The sequence below is a fragment of the Hydractinia symbiolongicarpus genome, chromosome 2 (genome assembly GCF_029227915.1).
Source record: "Hydractinia symbiolongicarpus strain clone_291-10 chromosome 2, HSymV2.1, whole genome shotgun sequence".
NCBI lineage: Eukaryota > Metazoa > Cnidaria > Hydrozoa > Anthoathecata > Hydractiniidae > Hydractinia > Hydractinia symbiolongicarpus.
The window spans coordinates 22394222-22415094 of NC_079876.1; the positions used below are offsets into that span (position 1 = coordinate 22394222).

General features: G+C 34.6%; 2 protein-coding genes across 2 annotated transcripts in view; one reads left to right on the forward strand and one right to left on the reverse strand.

Moving 5' to 3' along the window:
• Positions 1–1334, reverse strand: part of LOC130630185 (HAUS augmin-like complex subunit 3) — a 61704-nt gene extending 60370 nt beyond the window's left edge. Inside the window, exon 1 of the mRNA XM_057443581.1 lies at positions 1111–1334. Coding sequence (XP_057299564.1) covers positions 1111–1317 — 207 coding nt within the window. The 5' untranslated portion in view covers positions 1318–1334. The remainder of the gene's footprint in view (positions 1–1110) is intronic.
• Positions 1335–7331: 5997 nt separating this feature from the next.
• Positions 7332–13314, forward strand: LOC130629950 (uncharacterized). Its single transcript, XM_057443341.1, has 6 exons — positions 7332–9253; positions 9298–9508; positions 9670–9786; positions 12737–12751; positions 13022–13050; positions 13263–13314. Exons 1-6 carry the CDS (start codon positions 7332–7334, stop codon positions 13312–13314), a joined length of 2346 nt encoding a protein of 781 aa, XP_057299324.1.
• Positions 13315–20873: the final 7559 nt, after the last annotated feature.

The following is a 20873-nucleotide window of genomic DNA, read 5'->3' on the forward strand; positions in this document are numbered from 1 at the left end:
GCTATATTAAGGCTTTGCGAGTTTTATTTTAATGATTTTATAAAAAAATGCAACAGTATTTTAATCTTTGTAAGGTCGCCTTTTGGAGAATTTAAAAGAAATTCAGCATTATTTAAGTTGAAATAACTAAAAAATAATATAATAAGAAAAAAAACTTCTTTAATAACGAAATATTCTTTTAGATGATAATTTTTATAATTCAATGGAGGTTTATTAAATGTTATACCAATCACTGTCAACCTGCGGCAACCATCTACCATTTATCAACAACGACATGACAGCCTTAAACTTGTACAAGGCATTAGCATCTGCACCGTATCCCCTACATTTTTCACAGGTTCTGTTGTCAGTTGCTTGGAAATCAACTCTTCGATTTTTTGTCAAACTTGTTGATATTTCATGATCCAGTCCGGATACTCTTCGAAATTAAGGCTCATTACCCGTGACGCATTTGCGTTGTACCGTGTCACCCCATGCGCGGACCAGATTTTCGGTGTTTTCACTCCGAGGGTCACCACAAGGTCCTGCATATGGTACCCTATAATGTACCTTTGATCCTTACCTCCGTTAGCAGGTATGGCATCTGCCACCGTTAAGTATTCCACGTTGATATCGTTGATGTCTGTAAACGTAGCGGCAAAGTTGTAGAATAATTTACTACTAACAAGCTCATTTTCAAATTTCAGCATCTTGTTTATTGTATATGAACGATTGCAGGGAATTGCATGTCATGGTACATGCACAGCCTCCTCTGCTGTTATATGTAATATGTTCATGGTAGCAATACCAGCATAACATTTTACCGCCTACCACAAACCTACGTCCACAGGTACATTTGTCATGCATCGAGTATCCTTTCACAGTTATTACAATGCTCCATTTACTCTATCACAGTTACATTGACGATCATACTCCAGGTCATCAAGACGGTCACGTAGGTCCTGAATCCTCTGCCTATTATACTTCTTCCTCTCCTCCCCCTGTACACATGCCAGGGTTACAAGTGGTAGGGATAGACCGATGGCAGTCAGGAAGGTCATGAAAAGCATACTTTTCAAGCTATATTGAAAGTTAATGCACATTTTATTATAGGTTACACATATTCGAGTATCTCAGGATCCTTTTCAATGGCTTTGTTGCACATGTCCTGCGTTTTGAAACGATCCGATATATATTGGAGCATGCGTGGATTCTTTTCAACGGCCCCATTACACATTTCCTGCGTCTAGAACCGGTCGGGGACATGTATGAGTGCCCAGTGATCTTTTTCAACAACTTTGTTACACATGTCTCGCGTCTTGAGTCGGTCCGGTACATGCCTTAGCAACCATGGGTCTTTTTCAACAGCTTTGTTGCACATGTCCTGTGTCTTGAAACTCATCTTTATTAGTATTAATTAGTATTAGTATTTTGAGACCTACCTTTGGTCTCAAAAAGTATTGGGGGTTGACCTGAAAGCGTTATCTTACAGCAAAATGTTGTAAGATAACTATTAATCTCTATAATAATACGCTTTCAATTTTTATGTAGATGAACAGGACACTGCTGACGTCATCAAAATTCCTAAAATCTTCTGATTTTTGCGAAGCAATTGAGCTTTGCGAGCGAAGCGAGTGAAGCGAAATTGTGGAGCACGTTTGCTACACGCGAGGTATACCAAGTGAATTATTGAGATTCTCAAAATTTCGATAGAAAAAAAATCATATAAAATCAGCGTTAAGAAATAGGACTGATATTTTTGCACATAAAAGCTAAGATATTTTTTTTTCTAATAAAACAAATAAGTTTGGACCGAGGGGTTAAAGTATAAGTCTAGTAAAAAATGCAATAAGTACGGCTCGTACATATTTTACAGACCTAAAATATGCCTTATATCTTTGTATTATAGCTAATTGAATTTCCGCGCCCGAAGGCGTAGGAAATTCTTTGAAACCGTCGTTTTTTCTTTTGGAGCATTTTTTGAGAAAAAATCGACCCTGGGATTTCACGTTCCTCTGATTTTTTGTTACCTAAATGTCATTTTACGCCAAAATTTGTCCAAAAATTAAAACTACTTTATTTTCGACAAAATTTTGCACAGATCACAAAAAAATATGCTGAACATAATGGTGAAATCAAAATTTTGATTTTTTGCCACCTGAAATGTCATTTTAGGCCAAAATTGGTCCAAAAATTTAAACTACTTTATTTTCGACAAAATTTGGCACAGTTAATAGAAAAAATATGCTGAACATGATGGTGGCATCAAAATTTTGATTTTTTGCCACCTGAAATGTCATTTTAGGCCAAAATTGGTCCAAAAATTTAAACTACTTTATTTTCGACAAAATTTGGTACAGTTAATAAAAAAAGTATGCTGAACATGATGGTGGCATCAAAATCTTGTTTTTTTGTCAACTAAATGCCGTTTAAGACCATAAACGTTTCAACCATGAATGATAGGCTATAATTTTTGTTCGCAATTTCTTTTAAAGTTTGAGTTTATTTTGACACGTTTCGTTTTGTTTGCGTTTGTTGTAAGATGTAATGTCACTTGTGTGTTTTATCTTCAGAGCTTCAAGCACCAAACCTCTTCGAATGTTTGGCACGATAACAACGAATTAGCAGGTTGTCATCAAATATTATGGTAGCGAGCGGAAATTCTTAGAGCACCCAGGGCTTCTTGTTATTGTGAAAATAATTAATTAATTATTTTGCAATTTTGCTTCTAATACTATTATAGTTGTATTTTAATGAATAATAATAGTATTAAAACGGTTTTCTTCTTTTGAAAAAATTTATTGCTAGTCCTGTTTCTAATTGACTTTACTTGTGTATTTTAAGCTTTTTTGTTGCTGTGCTTTTTCTGGAGATTTGAGTTGGATTGGAAAGCTCCTGTGTAAGATACCCTTTTCTAAAGAATTATTGAAGTAATTTGTACAATTATAACGCGCCGAGCTGTGTTTTATTTTGTTGTTTCTAAGAAGATGTAAGAATAAAATATTATCAATTTTAATTGGTTTTATCCAAATCAAGGTAAGGCTTAATCACACGAAAGGTAGCTAGCTAGCTAGAGCTCAGTTTTGTATAAAAAAAATTAAAAGTAATTTATAGAATACATATGGAGAAGCTGTATTACTACCTAACTGATAGCCAGATATAGGAAAACCTGTAGCTAGGGCGCAGACAAAACAAATAGCTCTGGGTGCTAGAGTGAGCCGACCAACCGTTTTTTATCACAGGTTTTTATTTATTATATAAGTAACCTGTTACAGTAATTAAAAAAAAATATCCACTTTTGCTATCAAACCAACAGCAATGTAATTGTCAATAGGAATTAGTTGTCCGTACACCCTCCCAGAGAACAAGGTTTAAAACGACATTAAAACATTAAAACTGTCATTAAACAGAACTCCAAGGATGCCCAAGCCGCACACGTCCTCTAAATGGCGTGGGCATCTTCGAAACTGCTTGTAATTTTAGAACAAGGGTGCTGATAAGCTGCATACGCCGCATAACGTGCAGGCGTTTTGGGCAAGTTTAGCGTTTAGTAAAAAATTGAAGTATTCACCCAAAAAAACCCACATAGACCATAAACTAAAGTATGTGGTAGCAAAGTTCTTAAAAGAACTGTTTTTGATGGTTTTTGATAAAATTTACTTGCTAAATAACTTTTAAGCTTTATTAACTCGTTTCTCTTGAAGCATCTTTTTACAACTATCGTCCACAAGGTATGTTACAAGGAATTGAATTTTGGAAATGCTCCAGGCAAGTTCGGGAAAGTGCGGGCGGTTTTGGAAGACAACCACTAATTTAATTGGAAAAGTTGCCCGAACTCGCCCTCATATATGTGGCCGTTTGCAGCTTATTAACACCCTCTTATTTTAAAATATTCTCAGGAATAATAGACCAAGAGAAATTACATCAGTTTCTCCACCGCCCATGTGTAATTGAGAACAGCCCACATAAAAAAGTTCATTATTTTTTAAATTATTTGTGTGAAAATTACTATTTTATTCACGATAAACCATTTGACAGTCATTTTATTCATCCAACAAAGAATCCTATCCAAGGTGTTTTTCTATTAGTGCTGAATTTAATAATTGACATGATTCAGCATAGTTTTTAAAAGGGTCTTGTTGCAAAATATGATTGCCAAAGTTTAGCACTTGTAATATTTGTGTATTTGTTTACTCAGCTTCTAAAACACAGACAAGAAACACTATAATTTTCTCTGGGTGATTACATTAATGTTGGTTGAAAAAAACCTGAATGATGAGAAGCATATGTTTTTGAATGGGTCTAGGACAATAAACTTATTCAATTTCCCTTGGCCTTGCATCAATCAAATTCTGAAAAATTAAACACTTCTAAAATGATTTTGTCAGATTTGGAAACTGTTGGTATGGTTGGAACTTTGCATATAAAATTAGTAAGAGATGAATTTATGAGATGAAAAACAGTGCTTTCAATTCCATTGACTTGGCCATCCCTTAAAGGCACTGGAAGCTTCACTATATGAAAATGTTTTCTTTTTCTTTTAGATTGTGTACAATGGGAGTGAGTGATGTAATCTTCCAATGCGTGTGGTGAAAAGAAGGCGAAACCGTTATTGTTTTTCTGCCCAAATTTGAAACTATTTAATAAATCTTAAAGTTAAAAAACTGTATTGATTTGTTTGTTTTTGTTTTAATTGTTTCCCGTGAGTTTTCGAAATTCGTTCCAGCAGATTCTGTGGCTTCTAGTGCCGGTATTTTTACGTGAAAAAAATACTGTTTTGTTGTAAGGTCATTTACGAAATCGTTAACGTTAGGACCAACTTCTGCGGGCTGTACAACTCGATGTATTACATATCTTTCGGAATACTGCTAAAAGTGTAATTTTGTATTGCGCTCTTTACTTTTATCATTCTGTGGGAAAAGGCGGTACAAAATTTTAACACGCGTTATTCGTTTATGTTAGTTTCGCGTAATCTAATTTTCTCGCACATTTTGAAAAGAATATCCCACGCACATCAAATACTCGCGCAGTCTATTCACAAAAAAAATTGTTTTTGCGCAACGAATTGTTCTGCAGATCGTTCATTTTCCTACCTACCTCGTCCCCAGGGTTCTTCTATATGATATTCAATTTTGATGTATTTCGAAAGAAAGAAAAAAGAAATTTTGATGTATTAGAGCCAAAGAAACAAGAAGCGCTAGGGACAAAGTATTGGATAGTTTAATTTTGCTTGCAACTTGCGAAATGCTTCGCAACCTTTTTTTTAATTTCTAGTTCATTGTTCTTCTGCCTAAGTGGATTATTCAACGGGCCTAATCGACTAGTCTATATAATAATACGCCAGTTCTGTCTGTCTGTGACTTTTGCAAAGTGGATTATATTCTTCACAATTTTCTTTAACAAATTCTATAAAACATCGCCTATAAAATTGTTCTGTAATTTACCAAACTTTAACGCTAAAATAGTATTGACGTCAAAGGAAAGTTAATTAAGATTAGTGAAGCCATTACAGTGCACCTAAAATTTTGAGGCAAAATAACTTGGAAACGAGTTGGTGACGTCAATGTTTTTTAACCGCGTGGGTAACTAGGGACCACCTGGGACCAATTTGGGTAATTTTCCAAACCTGGGTCCCCAAATCCGTCTCGGAATGAACGGGTTTATGACGTCATCAAAAAACCTTTAAACCACAATATTTCCGTAACCGTTGGTCAAAAGTACATGATCCTATACATTTTCTTGATCAGCGTTTCAAGATCTACACGAGGGAGGCAACAGGTACATGAATTTCTGAAAAAAAATTTTTTGTGTTTTCACGGGCCTTTGCTGACGTCAGCACAATTTTTAAACACTTATATCTCTTTTTGCGTTCCTCGAAAACATATCATCCTACACATTATTTTGATCAGCGTGATTCAACCTCTACACATTACAATAAAATAATAAAATAAATTTCTCTAACTTTTTTGGGATCTTCACTGCTGACGTCAGCAAAACATCTAAAACAACCTATTTTTCTATTGCCCATCTGCCTAAGTGGATTTCTCCACGGGCCTTATCGACTAGTCTATATAATAATACGCCAGTTCCGTGTCTCTGTGACAGGCAAAGTGGATGTGTTTATTTTCCTTTGATCTTACCGAAATTGTCTTTGAAGTAAACGAAAAATGTATGTCTAATGTGTTAAATTTTCTGACGTTACGGCGCGACGAAAATAACACTACTTTAACGCCAGTCTCTATAATAATAGCCGTCGTCTGTCTGTCTGTTCAAAAGGGTTACCGATATTCCTTTGATCTTTTCGCGAATTTTTAGAAAACAGGGGGTTGTTTAATGAAAAACTTTATAATTAATTGAACTAAACTCAAGAAATTAAATTAATACCTTAATTAATTTAATTACTTTAATTTATTGCCATAAGTAAGAAAAATAAATTTAGTGATAAAAATGAATGCATTATTTTAATACGCCATTTTTAATAATAATTACCCCCGTGACCTCAATCGCTGTTTTCGCTCAGAAGCTACAGAAAACAAATGGGACAGTTTACTGATAGTTTTACTGACTTTGTTTTGACCGCTCGCACATAACACACCAATCAAAGCGCTTAATTGTTTAAAATGAATGTCATGACAATGACTTCAAAGATGGCGGACGTCTTTCCGTTAGTGGTAAATCGGCAAATTTATTTCTGCATTGTCTCTACGCATAGAATTGCTGAAACATATTGATTAATGCACGAGAAATTTACGATACGTTAAAAGAAGAAGATGAACAGAAAGGATAATGAAGTTAATGAAGTTAATGAAGTTAGCAACACAAATGGGAATGCAAATACAAATGGTATTGACGAATTGCGATTTCCGTGTCACCAGTGCCACAAACGTTTCAGAACCCACAGAGGAGTGCTCCAACATTTGCGGCAATGCAAAGTTAAAATTGGACTTCCAGCAGAAGAACAATCTACAGACCCTCGAAATGATATGAATGAACGCATTCTACAACAAACGCAACCAGAACGGTTTTATTGGGGTAACGTTAGAGGTACAGATGCGATTGATCAAATTAATTCTTGTTATGAGAAAATTGTATTTTGGAGGCGAAATTTGTTCATGCTTCCAAATGGTGCTACTGGAAAAAACTTTCTTCGAGAAGTAACTAGACTATTGAATAGCTGGGTGGAAAATAGCCCAATCAAATGTATTGCGTTAAAAGCAGTGCACGTAATGCCAGCTCTATTACTTCAGAAGCCGTCAAAAAACTCGAAAAGCAAAGACCATGTTAACGCATTACAACGAAGACTAGAATGGTGTAACAAAGGCGATTTTTAAGCACTCTGCGATGAATGTGAAATGCTTCAATCACGATTGCCTAAACCAACCGAGAGAAGAAGCATAGAAGTTGTTTCGAGAAAGTTTAAAGATCTCATGCAGATTGGAAATGTGAACGGAGCAATCAAATTATTAACAAATAACATGGCAGGTGGCATTCTTCCTTTAAATGACAAAACATTCAATTTATTACGAGTTAAACATCCACCAGGCGAACAAGCGAAGGAAGACGTTATATTGCAAGGACCGTTATCAATGGTTAATCCGATTGTATATGACGTCATTGATGACATGTACGTATTGAAAGCTGCTCAAGTAACAAAAGGAGGCTCCGGGCCTTCTGGGATGGACGCAGATGGATGGAGAAAGCCTTTAACTTCAAAGGTTTTTGGTGAATGCGGTTTGGATTTAAGAAGAGCTATAGCCAACGTTATAAAGAAGTTATGTATAGAAAATGTTCAAGATCAATCGCTTGAAGCATTTACTGCTTGCAGACTCGTACCTCTAGACAAAAAACCTGGAGTAAGACCAATTGGTGTTGGAGAAGTCTTGCGAAGAATATGTGGCAAGGTAGTGATGGCAGTTCTTCAGAAAGACGTCCTTAAATCAAGTGCGGAAATTCAGATGTGCTCGGGTCAGAAGTCTGGCAGTGAAGCGGCAATCCACGCGATGAGGGAGGTATTTGACAGTAAAGAAACAGACGCTGTTTTACTTGTTGATGCAGCAAATGCCTTCAATAGTATCAACAGAGAAGCACTCCTGCACAACGTCAAGATTGTTTGCCCGACTATTGCATGTTATGTCATCAATTGCTATAGATTTCATGCGAGGCTTTTCATCATTGGAGGTAAAGAAATAAGATCCGAGGAGGGTACTACGCAGGGTGATCCGCTAGGGATGGCAATATACGCAATTGGTCTAACACCCCTACTTAATCTGATGGCTGACGGAATATTTGAAACTACTGTTGCTGCTTTCGCTGATGACGTTAGTGCAGGTGGAAAATGTAGAAACTTGAAAGTTTGGTGGGATAGATTGATGCAAATTGGACCATTGTTCGGTTACAATCCACAACCTCACAAATCTTGCATAATTGTAAAACCAGGACACGAACAACTGGCGAAAGCGACTTTTGAGGGCACGAATATCCAGATATGTACTGATGGTGAAAGACATCTTGGCGCCTCGATCGGAAGTGACAGCTTCAGGAAGGAGTACTGTGAAAAAATGGTAACGAACTGGGTAAAGGAGATATCTTTACTTTCAGATATTGCGCCATCACAGCCACAAGCTGCTTATGCCTGTTATACAAGTGGTAATCAACACAAATTTTCATTCTTCCTCAGAACAATACCTGGGATTGAGAAGTATCTGAATCCACTTGAAGAAATTATACGACATCGATTGCTACCTGCTATTACTGGTGGACACATTGTGAACGATGATGAACGCACACTCCTGTCTTTGCCTCCTCGACTTGGTGGTTTGGGAATTATCAATCCCATTGAACGAGCGCCCACAGAGCTACGAAACTCAGAAAGCATAACTGCTTCTTTGAAGAACGTAATTCTTCGTAAAAATGTTGTTGATGAAGAAATAGTATCATTGACGGCAGTGAAAAACAACCGGAGACAACAGAATCTGGAAAAGTTGAAAAATCTACAATTACGTATGACACCTGAAGCTGCACGATATATGAAGAGTGGTGTATCAAATTGGCTTACAACTTTACCAATTAAAGAGCTGAACTATGATCTGAACAAGGAGCAGTTTTTTGACGACCTACGTTTGCGATACGATTGGACAATCCCGAAACTTCCATCAGAATGCGTGTGTGGAAGCAAATTTAATGTTAGACACATGCGTTATCATGCAAGAAAGGTGGCTACGTCTCTTTACGACACAATGAGATACGAGATATTACAGGTAAATTACTGGAGGAAGTATGTAAAGATGTGAGAAAGGAACCATTGCTGTTACGTTTAAGCGGTGAAAGAATCCATCAAAACGGTATTTTATCACAGGAAGCACGATTAGACGTCAGCGCAGTCGGTTTTTGGACCCCTGGTCAACGAGTATTTTTAGATGTACGGGTCTTTGACCTCAACGCTCTGAGATACAAGGGTCTTTCTCTTGACAAATGCTTCAAGAAAAACGAAGAAGAGAAGAAGAGAGGATACAACGAAAGAGTTATGCAAGTAGAAAATGGAACATTAACTCCCCTTGTTTTTGCAACAAACGGTGGTATGGGAAGAGAGTGTAAACGATTTTATCAGAGACTGTCTGAAATGATTTCAGAAAAAAGAAAAATCAGATTCGCAGAAGCCACGAAGTTTATTAGAACTAAAATTTCCTTTAGTCTCCTGCGATCAACACTACTTTGCCTGAGAGGTTGCAGATCCTTCGCTCGGGACCACCAGCTGACAGATATGGACCTCGGAAATGTTGTATCACTCATTCGATCCTGAATAATCAAGTGTGTTAATTATTAAGTGAAACCATGTTGACCTGTAAATTGTTAATAACTTTTTATTTTATTTTGGTGTTGTTGTAAGTTTATTTATTTATTTGTGGCAAATATATGTAAATGTCGATTTAAAAAAAAAAAAAAAAAAAAAAAAAAAATAATTGTTTAAAAAACCAATCCAAGACTTTCGCGGCCTGGGCATGCCAACGAAGAAACATGAGGACCGAAACATGATGGCCATTTTAGTTATTAAAGTAATGGTGGTCAGTGCTGTTTGTAAGTCTGTTTCGTCTTCTATGAGCTTTTTATTTTCGTAATATTGTTTTTTTGTATGTTCTAAAAAATGTTAAGATAAATATATTGTCACGTTTTTAGTCACGTACACATCTTAAACGCAACAGTTTTAGGATTTTTGGCTAGGAACGAAGATTTTGGAGGCTAGCTAGCTAGAACCTTACTTATTACTATTCTGTATGGTATAACATCTTTTTATCCTACCCACCATTTATTTTTGTGTTGTGACTGTAGCCATTTAGTTAGCTCCTATCTTTGGCAAAAAATTGAGAGTATAAAAATGCAGTTTGGCTACAACAATTCTTAAACAAAAAGTGTTATGCTAAATGCAGTTAGCTAGGTAGCTACATCTTTTATTATTTTTTCCTGAAAGCTTTTTGTGCAAATAAAATAACTGACAGATTATTTCAGCTGAACCGGTAATGACAGGCTGTTCCCTGTGTTTTCATTAAAACCGAAGTTACAATGAATTTTTTTTGGAAAAGGGGTATTACGCCTATATATATACGCCTGTTCAACTCAGTTTAACTATACTAAGCGGTTAGCCCAGTGTTAACAACAGACTGTTGTTTTTGGTCCGTTTGTCTGTTTGTCTGTCCGTTTGTCACGCAAAATGGTAGCTTAGCTGTGCAAGTAGCGAGACGCTCACAGTACGGTATAAAATAGGCGGGCGAACCTGTGGATTTTTCCACGGGCTAACGACTAGTATCTTATATTAAATTAGTGAAGCCAATACAGTGCACCTAAAACCTTTGAGGCCAAATAACTTGAAAACGAGGTGGTGACGTGATTTTTCACCGCATGGGTAAAACTAGGGACCACCTGAGACCAATTTGGGTAAGTTTCCCAATCTGGGTCACCGAATCTGTTTCGGAATGGACGTGTTGATGACGTCATCAAAAAACGTTTAAATCCTAATATCTCTGCAACCGTTTACCAAAACTACATGATTCTATACATTTTCTTGATCGGCGTTTTAAGATCTATCCGATGAAGGCAATAGGTATACAAATTTCTAAAAAAAATTTTTAAGGTTTTGACGGGTCATTGCTGACGTCAGCAATATTTTTAAACCCTTATATGTCAATAACCGCTCATTAAAACCACACGAACATATACATTTCCTTGATCAGCACTTTAAGCTCTACACAATAGAGGCAACGTGAAAATAAAGTTCTAATTTTTTTGTGGGCTGCTAACGTCATCAAAATTTTTATTCTGCTTCAATGGATTTCTCCGTGGGCCTTATCGACCAGTATGATAACTATTACATCGGTTGAATACGAAAATTTTCCAGGAAGTTTAAAAACCATCAATATTTGTGCAATCAATATGAATAATTTCTTCTGTTTTCCAGCTCCCTTCATGGAAATCTTTTATCTTTATTTTCTATTAAGATAATAATTATTAGATTATCATATTATCTATTATCAATAATAATTATTCTAAATTTTATTTAAGAATATATTTTATTGTTTTAAGCAGTTGGAAAAGCTAAAGAAGCTAGTCTATATAATAAATACGCCAGTTCCGTGTCTCTGTGACAGGCAAAGTGGATGTGTTCATTTTCCTTTCATGTTGCCGAAAAATGCATGTCTAATATGTTAAATTTTCTGACGTGTTATTGAGTAATGTAGTGTTATTGAGGTCACGCCGTAACGCGTGACCTCAATAACACTACTTTAACGACAATATCCTATATTAAATTGATGAAGCCATTACAGTGCACTTAAAACTTTGAGGCCAAATAACTTGGAAACGAGGTGGTGACGTCAATGTTTTTTTACCGCGCGGGTAACGAGGGATCACCTGGGACCAATTTGGGTAAGTTTTCCAAACTTGGGTCCCCAAATCCGTTTCGGAATGAATGGGTTTATGACGTCATCAAAAAACCTTTAAACCACAATGTTTCCGTAACCGTTGGTCAAAACTACATGATCCTATACATTTTCTTGATCAGCGTTTCAAGAGCTATAGAGCTATAGCATGAAGGCAGCGGGTATACAAATTTCGAAAAAATAATTTTCTGTACTTTTATTAGGGACTTTGCTGACGTCAGCAAAATTTTTAAACCCGTAAATGTCATTAACCATTCATCAAAAGCACGTGATTACATGCATTTTCTTGATCAGCGCTTTAAGGTCTACACAATAAAGGCAACGTAAAAACAAGGTTCTAATTTATTTTTTGTGGATGGGTTGCTGACGTCATCAAAATTCAAATAACGCTTCTTTTTCATTCTTATCCTGCCTCAGTGGATTTTTCCACGGGCTTCATCGACTGTTTGTGTGGCAATAACCATATCTATATAATAATACACCAGTTCTGTGTCTTTTTATTGACCTTTTGCCTAAGTGGATTTCTCCACGGGCTTTATAGACTAATAATAATAATAATAATAATAATAATAATAATAATAATAATAATAATTATATTTATTGAGTAGTACTATTCTATCATGAAATTTAAATTGCCATAATTTTCTTTCTATTTGATTAAAAGTGGTAACCTTGCATATATGGTGTACTTATAAGTTGTTTATTTCATATACCAAGGGAATTTGTCTAAAATTTATTTAAACGCTAAAAAATTAATACCATGTTAGAATAGTACTACTACAATAAATTGGCAATAAAATCTTACCCATAATCCCTTTCACACCCAGATTATATTTTTTGGGGTAAGTTTTAAATGTCCTTTAACACTACAATAAAGATTTGGAGTCTCTTTTGTTTTATTGTTATTATTTTTCAATTTGCCGAAAATTCAAGTAAAACATATCTCAGCTTACGCGATGCTCAAAATCACGGAAGCAAGTTTCAACATTTCAGCGAAAATTCTTCCTACGTTGAAATATAGTAAAATAATTAAAAAATAATGTTAGAAATAGAAGTAACATGACTGCAGCTGTATAATGATAAACTTTTTTTTATATTATTTTTCCTTACAGGTACCTGCTGAGACGCATTTATCTCTAATGTTAGAATAATACTAGTCAAAAAATCGAAAGTTTGTACAGTAATATTTCTCTGTTAAGCTATGCAATGGAGGTGTAGGTTATTTTGCAGATGAGTTTAGAGACAGGAGAATAATCGACAATCGAAGTTACAATGCCACGTGACGAGCTAGCGCTATTTTGCGGCTACGTTTTCTATCCAAGTTATATGAATTTTTACCCTTTTTTGTTACAGAACCCTGTTTGAAGACAACGTGATTTTGTTATTTAGAAGTAACTATGAATGAATATTTCTTAAGAAAAAAAACTTCATTCAATTAAGTAAGCATTCAGAATAGTTTTTAAGCATTCGCATGGCTGTTTGTGTCATTTCAGTCAGTTTTGGGATTAACACTATTCGGTTCGCTCCCTGACTAACCCCTCCCCCCCTTTCCCCCTCTTCTTTTTGCTATGTAGCATAGCTATGATACTTTTTGAGTTTTCGTATTTATTTATTAGACACCTGCCTACCAAATATTTAGGTTACATACCTCCCAGAGTCTTAGATATTGGCTATTTTTGGACACTAGCCCCTAAATTTTTTTTGAGGTCCTTCAAGATCCGTAAAATAAAGTAACTTTCGCTAGGATGATACTTAAAACTTGTGACTAACAACATAACTTCTTTTTATCAACAAAAATCATTCTAGAAAGTTTTCACACGTGGTTAACAGGATTTTTTCGGATTTTACCCAAAAATCAGGAAAAATTGCATTTTTGGGCAATACGAAATATAATAAAACGGAAGATATGTTGTTAAGCAACTTTTATTTGCCTGTCAGAAACTTCAAACAGAATGTTAAAATTTCGATCTAGTAATTTATTTCTAAGCAGAAATGATATTACTTCAAAGAAAGAAACTTTAGCGAAAGAAATTTCGCGATTTGTGGCCTCAATCGCGAAAGTTTATTCCCGCACAATATGTTGACACAGCCTATTCGCGAAAGTTAATTCTCACGAATTTTGTTTTCTGTGTAGCTAATTTCTTTTGTAGAAACATGTACTTCACTGAAAGACAAGAAACAAAAATAGGACAAATGCTCTCAACACCACCGCCCATCGCGAAAGGTAATTCTCGCGAAAAAATTATAGAAATGACAGGTCGCGAAAGTTTTTCCCGCGAAAATAATTGAAGGGTGTCATTCGCTAATGTTTTTCCCCTTGATTTTGCGTTTTTTGACTCGCGCGCTTGGTATAAATTATGTCTGTCATCTTATATATTAATTCCCTTGCGTGACTAAAACTGTGAGTCCACGACACGGAAATCACGGGTTACTTTCTTATGACGTGGCTGTACGCTAAAATTTAACTAAAAAGATTAGGGATGTACTTCATAGAAATCGCACATAAGGTGTAAATATATAACCCGCTGCTAATAACGATATAAATATATATACCCTTATGCCAAAAAACTCTATGTTAGCATATATATATAGGTATCGCTACATATGAAACGGTATTAGATATTCACAAAGCATACGGACTGTTAAATGAAGCTCCCAGCATAAAACGGAAATTGTGTTTACGAAAAAGATGGCTGTTCTTTTTGAGTATTCTCTACTCTTTCATTCAAAATAAATCTTTAAAAAAACATTTGAAGAAGAGCATGGTTTTATAAATTAATCATAGCAAGGTTCTGTAAGGTTTTTTCATGTTTTATTTTCAGTTTTGATTATATTATTGTTGCCAGACATGTTTTATAGCTAGCATCATAAAAAGCCAACCACCACCAACAACTAGCTAGCTAGCTAGAAATATATATATATATATATATGTAGCCATGTTCTTTATACCTAGCTAAGTCTCCAGTTTATATTTAAGTGACTAGCTATTAGCTGCTGTAGCTAGCTAATGCTAGCTTTAAACTAAAGATTCCCAGGTATATATATTCCCACAAAACCCATCAAACGTTATTAACCCTGAAGATTTTAAACATTTTCCTGTTTTTTTTTGGTTTGCGAAGTTCTTTTCCTCCAAATATTCTGAAAATAAAGTTCAGAAATTACTTATTTTTAAAATGTAAATTTAATTTGTTTCAAATTGTGGTTTTGACATTTTCATGTAAGAATTTGTGGGCAAAAACCTTAATCAGCATGCTAAAAGAACTGATTTTTCTTAATTTAGAATTACTAAACACAACCATTTTCTTACATTTAGTGTAAACTTTTGTGCGTATGGCTTATATTTAATACAACAAAAGAGCTACTTTGTTGATTTCAATTTTATACTCTTTGTAAGCTATTTTTTTCTTCTTTTTGACATTTTGAATTAACTTATTGCTGTAGAAGGCATATAATATACATGCATATAAAAAAATGGAATTTTGCAAATTTCTGTTTTACCACTCAATTTTTACATTTTATAAGTTATTTGGAACAGAATGGTATGAAATAGACCAAAATACCTGATCTTAGTTGTTTTTAATTTACAGGCTGTGTCTGTGAAACTTTAAGGGGAACATTTGGTGGAAGACAATGGCATGACATATACTGATAGAACTGATTTTTGTTGTGTTAGATGTTATATTTGAACCTTTTTGACATTTTATGTTAATTTTGCGAGAAAGGACTATATATATATACACAGAAGAAGAATTCAATTTTACACCTTGCAAGCTTTGTTTTTCTATATTTTGTATAAATTCTTACTGGGGAGGACTCCGTGCAATATATCGAAATGACTGATCCTTCTCGATTTAAATTTGATGTGTTCTAAATCGTATATAGTTTTGGAAATTTTGTGTAAGATTTAATGGGTAAGGGCTAGATGCAATATGTCAAAAAAACTTTTTTTGTTGAATCAGAAGCACTCCCTACAACCATTCTTTTTTTACAGTTTGTGAAGCTTTTGTGAGGAAAGAGTGTATGCAATATTATCGAAATAACTGATTTTTGTTGCAAACTGTCTTTCTTAGGCATTTTAGCTTAAAATATTGTTTTAGAGGGCATATGCAGTAGATATATGTACCGAAATAATTGAATTTTGCAAACTTTAATTTTGTCGTTACCTCTCATTTTTTACATTTTGATTAAACTTTTGTGGGAGACCGTCGGTATGCGAAGGACCAAAATAAGAGATTTTAGTATTATTTAGAATTTGTATTTTGTGTTGCAAAATTGGTGCAAAAATTGACATAAAATGAACTTATATACAGATTGATTGCTGTTGTTTAACATGACTCATTATGACTTTATATATATATTTTATGAAAATTTGTGACAGAATACTATGTGAGATTTGAAATTTTGTTTGCTTTATTGATGGTAAAACAGCATGCAAATTGCTAAAAGGACTTTATTAATTTTAGATTTAAACACCGTTTTTTGTTGGCATTTTGTCTAAAGTTTGGTGAGGAAGGACCATATGCATTATATCAAAAAACGTTTTATTGCAATATAATTTAACCTTGCAATCCCTTTGTAACACCTTAGATAAAAATTTCTACTTAGGCAAAATTTATTGTATATTTTTCGCATTTTGTGTCAACCTTTGGCAGGGTTTGCAATAAACTAACTGATTTTAACATATACAATGAGAGAGATTTGTGTTTGACATTGATCAGCTTTTTTGTATATATGTGGCGTTTTGAGTGGTTTAAATTTTATGGGTGAGATGTATGTTGAAATGCTTTTAAAAACTTTTTTCCGAATAATTTTCGCATTTGTCAGATGGTCAGAGCAAGTAATTTTAGTAGATTTAGATTTTAAATGTCACATATATACTGCAGTGGTTGAAAATCTTTAATTTTTTTGGTCATTTATATAATAATGCAGATGTAAGATGCGCACTGCTGTATTGTTTGTTTTTTGATGGACATATATCTGCTACATAAATTAAATGGAATACAGTGGATTCTTTCACGGGAAACAGCTAGTATGAAAATTAAAATCAGCAAGAAGTCATGCTGTCAGCATTACTTCTTGCTGACGTCAGCATTTTTGTAAAAAGAAGATCTATTGTTCGACAGATATTTTTATCAATATCTCTTTAATAATAGCCGTATTCTGTCTGTGTGTCCGCGAAAGCCGTGTCCCGTAACGGAAACACGAAATTTTTAAAATGCGCACGAATATCAAATGCAATATATTTTTACCCACTTCGTTTTGACCGCTCGCGCGTGGAATACCATTCACAACGCCTGATTCTTAAAAAAAAAACCAAGATTTTCGCGACCAGAAAGAATCCAAGATCTTCGCGGAACGAAGGCCATTTTGATAATGGTCGTGTTTGTGGTTAGTGTGTGAGGTTTGTAGGCCTGTTTGACTTTTTTATCTTCTAAAAGCCTTAATATTTGTTTTCTGTTTGTTTTCAATGTTAGGATAAATATATTGTCACGTTTTTTAGCCACGTACAGATCTTAAACGCACCAGTTTTAGGATGTTTGGCTAGAAACGAAGATTAGCTAGCTATAGCTACTAGCTAGCTAGAGCCTCACTTATTGCTATTCTGTTTGGTATAAGAGCTTTTTATCCTAGCCAACATTTATTTTTATGTTGAGGCTGTGGCTATTTAAAAAGTGAAAGTATAAAAATGCAGTTTGGCTACAACAATATTCTTAAGCAATACATAATTTTTATGCTAAATGCAGTTAGCTAGCTAGGTATAGCTACATATTTTATAATTTTTCTGCAAACTTTTTCTGCAAATGAAATGGCTGAGCGATTGTTTTGGCTGGACGAGTAACGACAGGCTGTTCCCTGTGTTTTTATTTAAACCGAAGTTGCAATGAACATTTTTGGAAAAGGGTAATACGCCTTATGCGCCTGTTCAACTGTGTTTAACTGTACTAAGCGGTTAGCCCAGTGTTAAAAACAGACTGTTTTTTGTAAAAGGCTGTTACGCCTATGGGCATGTGCAACACCGTTTACCTGTATATACTAAGGTCAGCCCACCACTGTGACAATTAATTTTTAAACTTTCTTGGGAATCACGCCTGGACTAACCGCTCAGCCCTGTGTCTGCGAGAAAGTTTTTTTCAAAAGGGTATTATTCCTATACGCTGTGCAACACGGTTTAACTGTACTAAGAGCTCAGCCCAGTGTCACGATTAATTTTTTAACTTGCGCAAAAAGTTATTCTGCAAAATGAAATAAAATTGACGATTGTTTTTGCTATGATGGAGTAACAACACTTTGTAAACTCTGTTTTTATATCAGTTATCGTTGCGGGAAAGTTATTTTTTGAAAAATATGTTACAGTCGCACACTATAATGTTGTATGCGCTTCAAATGATTAACGACATACTGTATACCTGTACTAAAGCACTCCACCTGATCGTGTGGGACAGTTTACAGCTCTTATTAAGCGCTCCACAGAGTGTTCAATGCCGGATCACACCTTTACTTGTGGCTTAACCCGGCGTTTCGACGCCGGGTTTCCCGGCTAGTCTCTATAATAATAGCCGTATTCCGTCTGTCTGTTCGTGCGTCAAAAGCATCTTGTGTTAACCATGCACGAAATTGCGCGCAGCTCTCTGATCTTTTCGCTACGCTATTTTAAAGTTTTATTCTTATTTTGTCTTTTGCGTAGTCCAAAAGTTTAATTCAAAAAGTTTTTTTATACAAAATTCATGGTTAATTAACTTTTATTGTTCCTTCGATGCAGTTTATTTGTTATAAATAACTACACGGACAAACAAAGTTGCGGACAATTGACATTGCGTTGTCTATTTCATTAAAGAAGCTTTAATTATTTGCGCCTTTGAAAGGAAATTAACAAAAACAAGTTTTTGATAATAGGAGAACAATAAATTTTAGAAAAATTAAGTAAGTGATTTTTTGTTTCTTCTAAACATAAATTTGAATATTAATTTGTAAAATTTTGTTTCATCTTCAACCATTTTTTTTTTTTTTTTTTTTGACAACAATAAAGCTGAATGTGCTTAATTTTTTTTGCCGAAACTTATTATGTTTTTAACTGAACAAAAAGTGTAAGAAAATGTCAAATTTGGTTTTTTAAAAGCTATTTGCAATAAAGGCCTCTTTTTTAACCTCAATCAGGTCGTAAAAATGCGTCAGTTTTTGTTAAATATATGAATTTTACGAGAAAGCGGCGTAACACTACTTCCGATAATCTATACTATAAAAAATAGTGTAGTTTACACTGCTTCCGTGCTTATAAGTGTATATTTCCAGGAACCATGGCTACAACAGAGTAATCTCATAACAGGTGCGCGAAATAATTACGTCGGCTAATTTCCGTGGGTTGTTCCACGGGTTAAACGACTAGTTTGTTTAAAATTATTCAAAAAAAAGTATTATTTTGATACTTTAATGACATTCAACTATGTAACCACTATTTATCGATATACTCAGGTGCCAATTAGAAGTCCGAAAAGGTTGATTCACCTTTTTAATGAGATGTGGCTTATTTAGTGTATTTTTGGTTGTAAAGAAACCTTTTTTACTACTTTGAATCAAAATTTTTTACCTTTAATTCCAAAATGAAAAAAAAGAGCTACTAAAAATTTCAGGGTCGTTGGGTTAGCTAATCCTTAAGTATGCTAGGTAGAGATTGACTTAACATAAATGGAAAAGTGATACGATATGTATGTTTCGTATGTTCAACGATTGTGTTTAATATGCATTTAAAAATACAAAGTGATCTTCTTTACTAAAGTTGTGAAGCTCTTAGCACTCGGTTCCTTTCGCCTAAAATGCATGTCAAAATCAAATGTGTGTAAAAAAGTGTATCCAAAAAGACGTCGAAACATCGTATGAAGAATTTATTATAAATTGTCTGTGTAGGAAAGGTGTCATTTCCTCTGTTTAAACACATTATATATTTCAGACACACTTTGATCTAAACACTGAAGCCGACGATAACGCCAACGATGTAAGTGATGTCGATTTTCACCATACCAAACAATCTGGTAGAGAAATAACAGAAGTAGATCCTGAACATCACGATAACTTCGATGACACCTTATCCTACAGCAAGATCGAGTCGAAAAAATCCAATACACGAAGAAAGATGTTTTCAAGTAGTGAAATTAAAGAGTTGCAAGCAAAATATGCTAAAATAATAAGATTTAGGCCAATTACAGAGTATAGAGTTTTAGAAAGCTTGGAAGGTTGCGAATTGCTGGGAAAATACTCATTTGCTCAACTGCGTACAAGACATACTTACGAAAGGAAACAATAAGTTTTTTCCACATTTAGGTCCAGTCCAGTTTGCGTCACATACTATTCAAATGGTAACGATCAAAGGACTAAGACTTTTTATGTTTACCCCTGTTTGAAATATTTTGTTTTAGTTGCTTTCTGGTACAAATAAATTTTTGTTGCAACAACGCTTATTTTTTTAATTAACCGCAGGGTCGGATCCAGGATTTTTATAAAACTAAGCAAAAAATTTTTTTCCAGATTACCGCCCAGAATGGGCGTTAAAGTAGGCCTAACGGGCGTATGTATCTAATAGTAACTAAATTTCTCACCGGGTTGAGCTCTGTTCAGGCCTTTTCCAGCGTTAAAAAGAAGAAGAAGTAACAAAATATATAAATAAGATATAAGAGTACAAGAAGTAACAAAATATATAAAAAGTATACAGCTAAAATATATAAAAACATATAAACCATGTCTAAACGAACCTTATCTCTTCGATCATTTGTTCAATTACAAAAAACGGTGTTGGGGACAAGGTTGATGGTTTACAATAAATAATAGTAAAAATAAACATCAAGTTTTTAAGTACAAAAATAAACTCAATCAGCAAGTATGTTCGAAAAAGCCATTCGTCTCTTATTCCGTGCAGCAAACTCATCTATTATTTCATCGGAGTTCACAGTGATTGACCTGTTGAACATAATA

What these genes read in the sequence shown, in the direction of transcription:
- LOC130629950 (XM_057443341.1), top strand. Translation starts at nt 7,332, where the DNA reads ATGCTTCAATCACGATTGCCTAAACCAACCGAGAGAAGAAGCATAGAA. An exon ending in CAGGTAAATTACTGGAGGAA is followed by an intron (nt 9,254 to 9,297) that starts GTATGTAAAGAT and finishes GTTACGTTTAAG; the next exon opens with CGGTGAAAGAATCCATCAAA. An exon ending in GAGACGCATTTATCTCTAAT is followed by an intron (nt 13,051 to 13,262) that starts GTTAGAATAATA and finishes TTTTTGTTACAG; the next exon opens with AACCCTGTTTGAAGACAACG.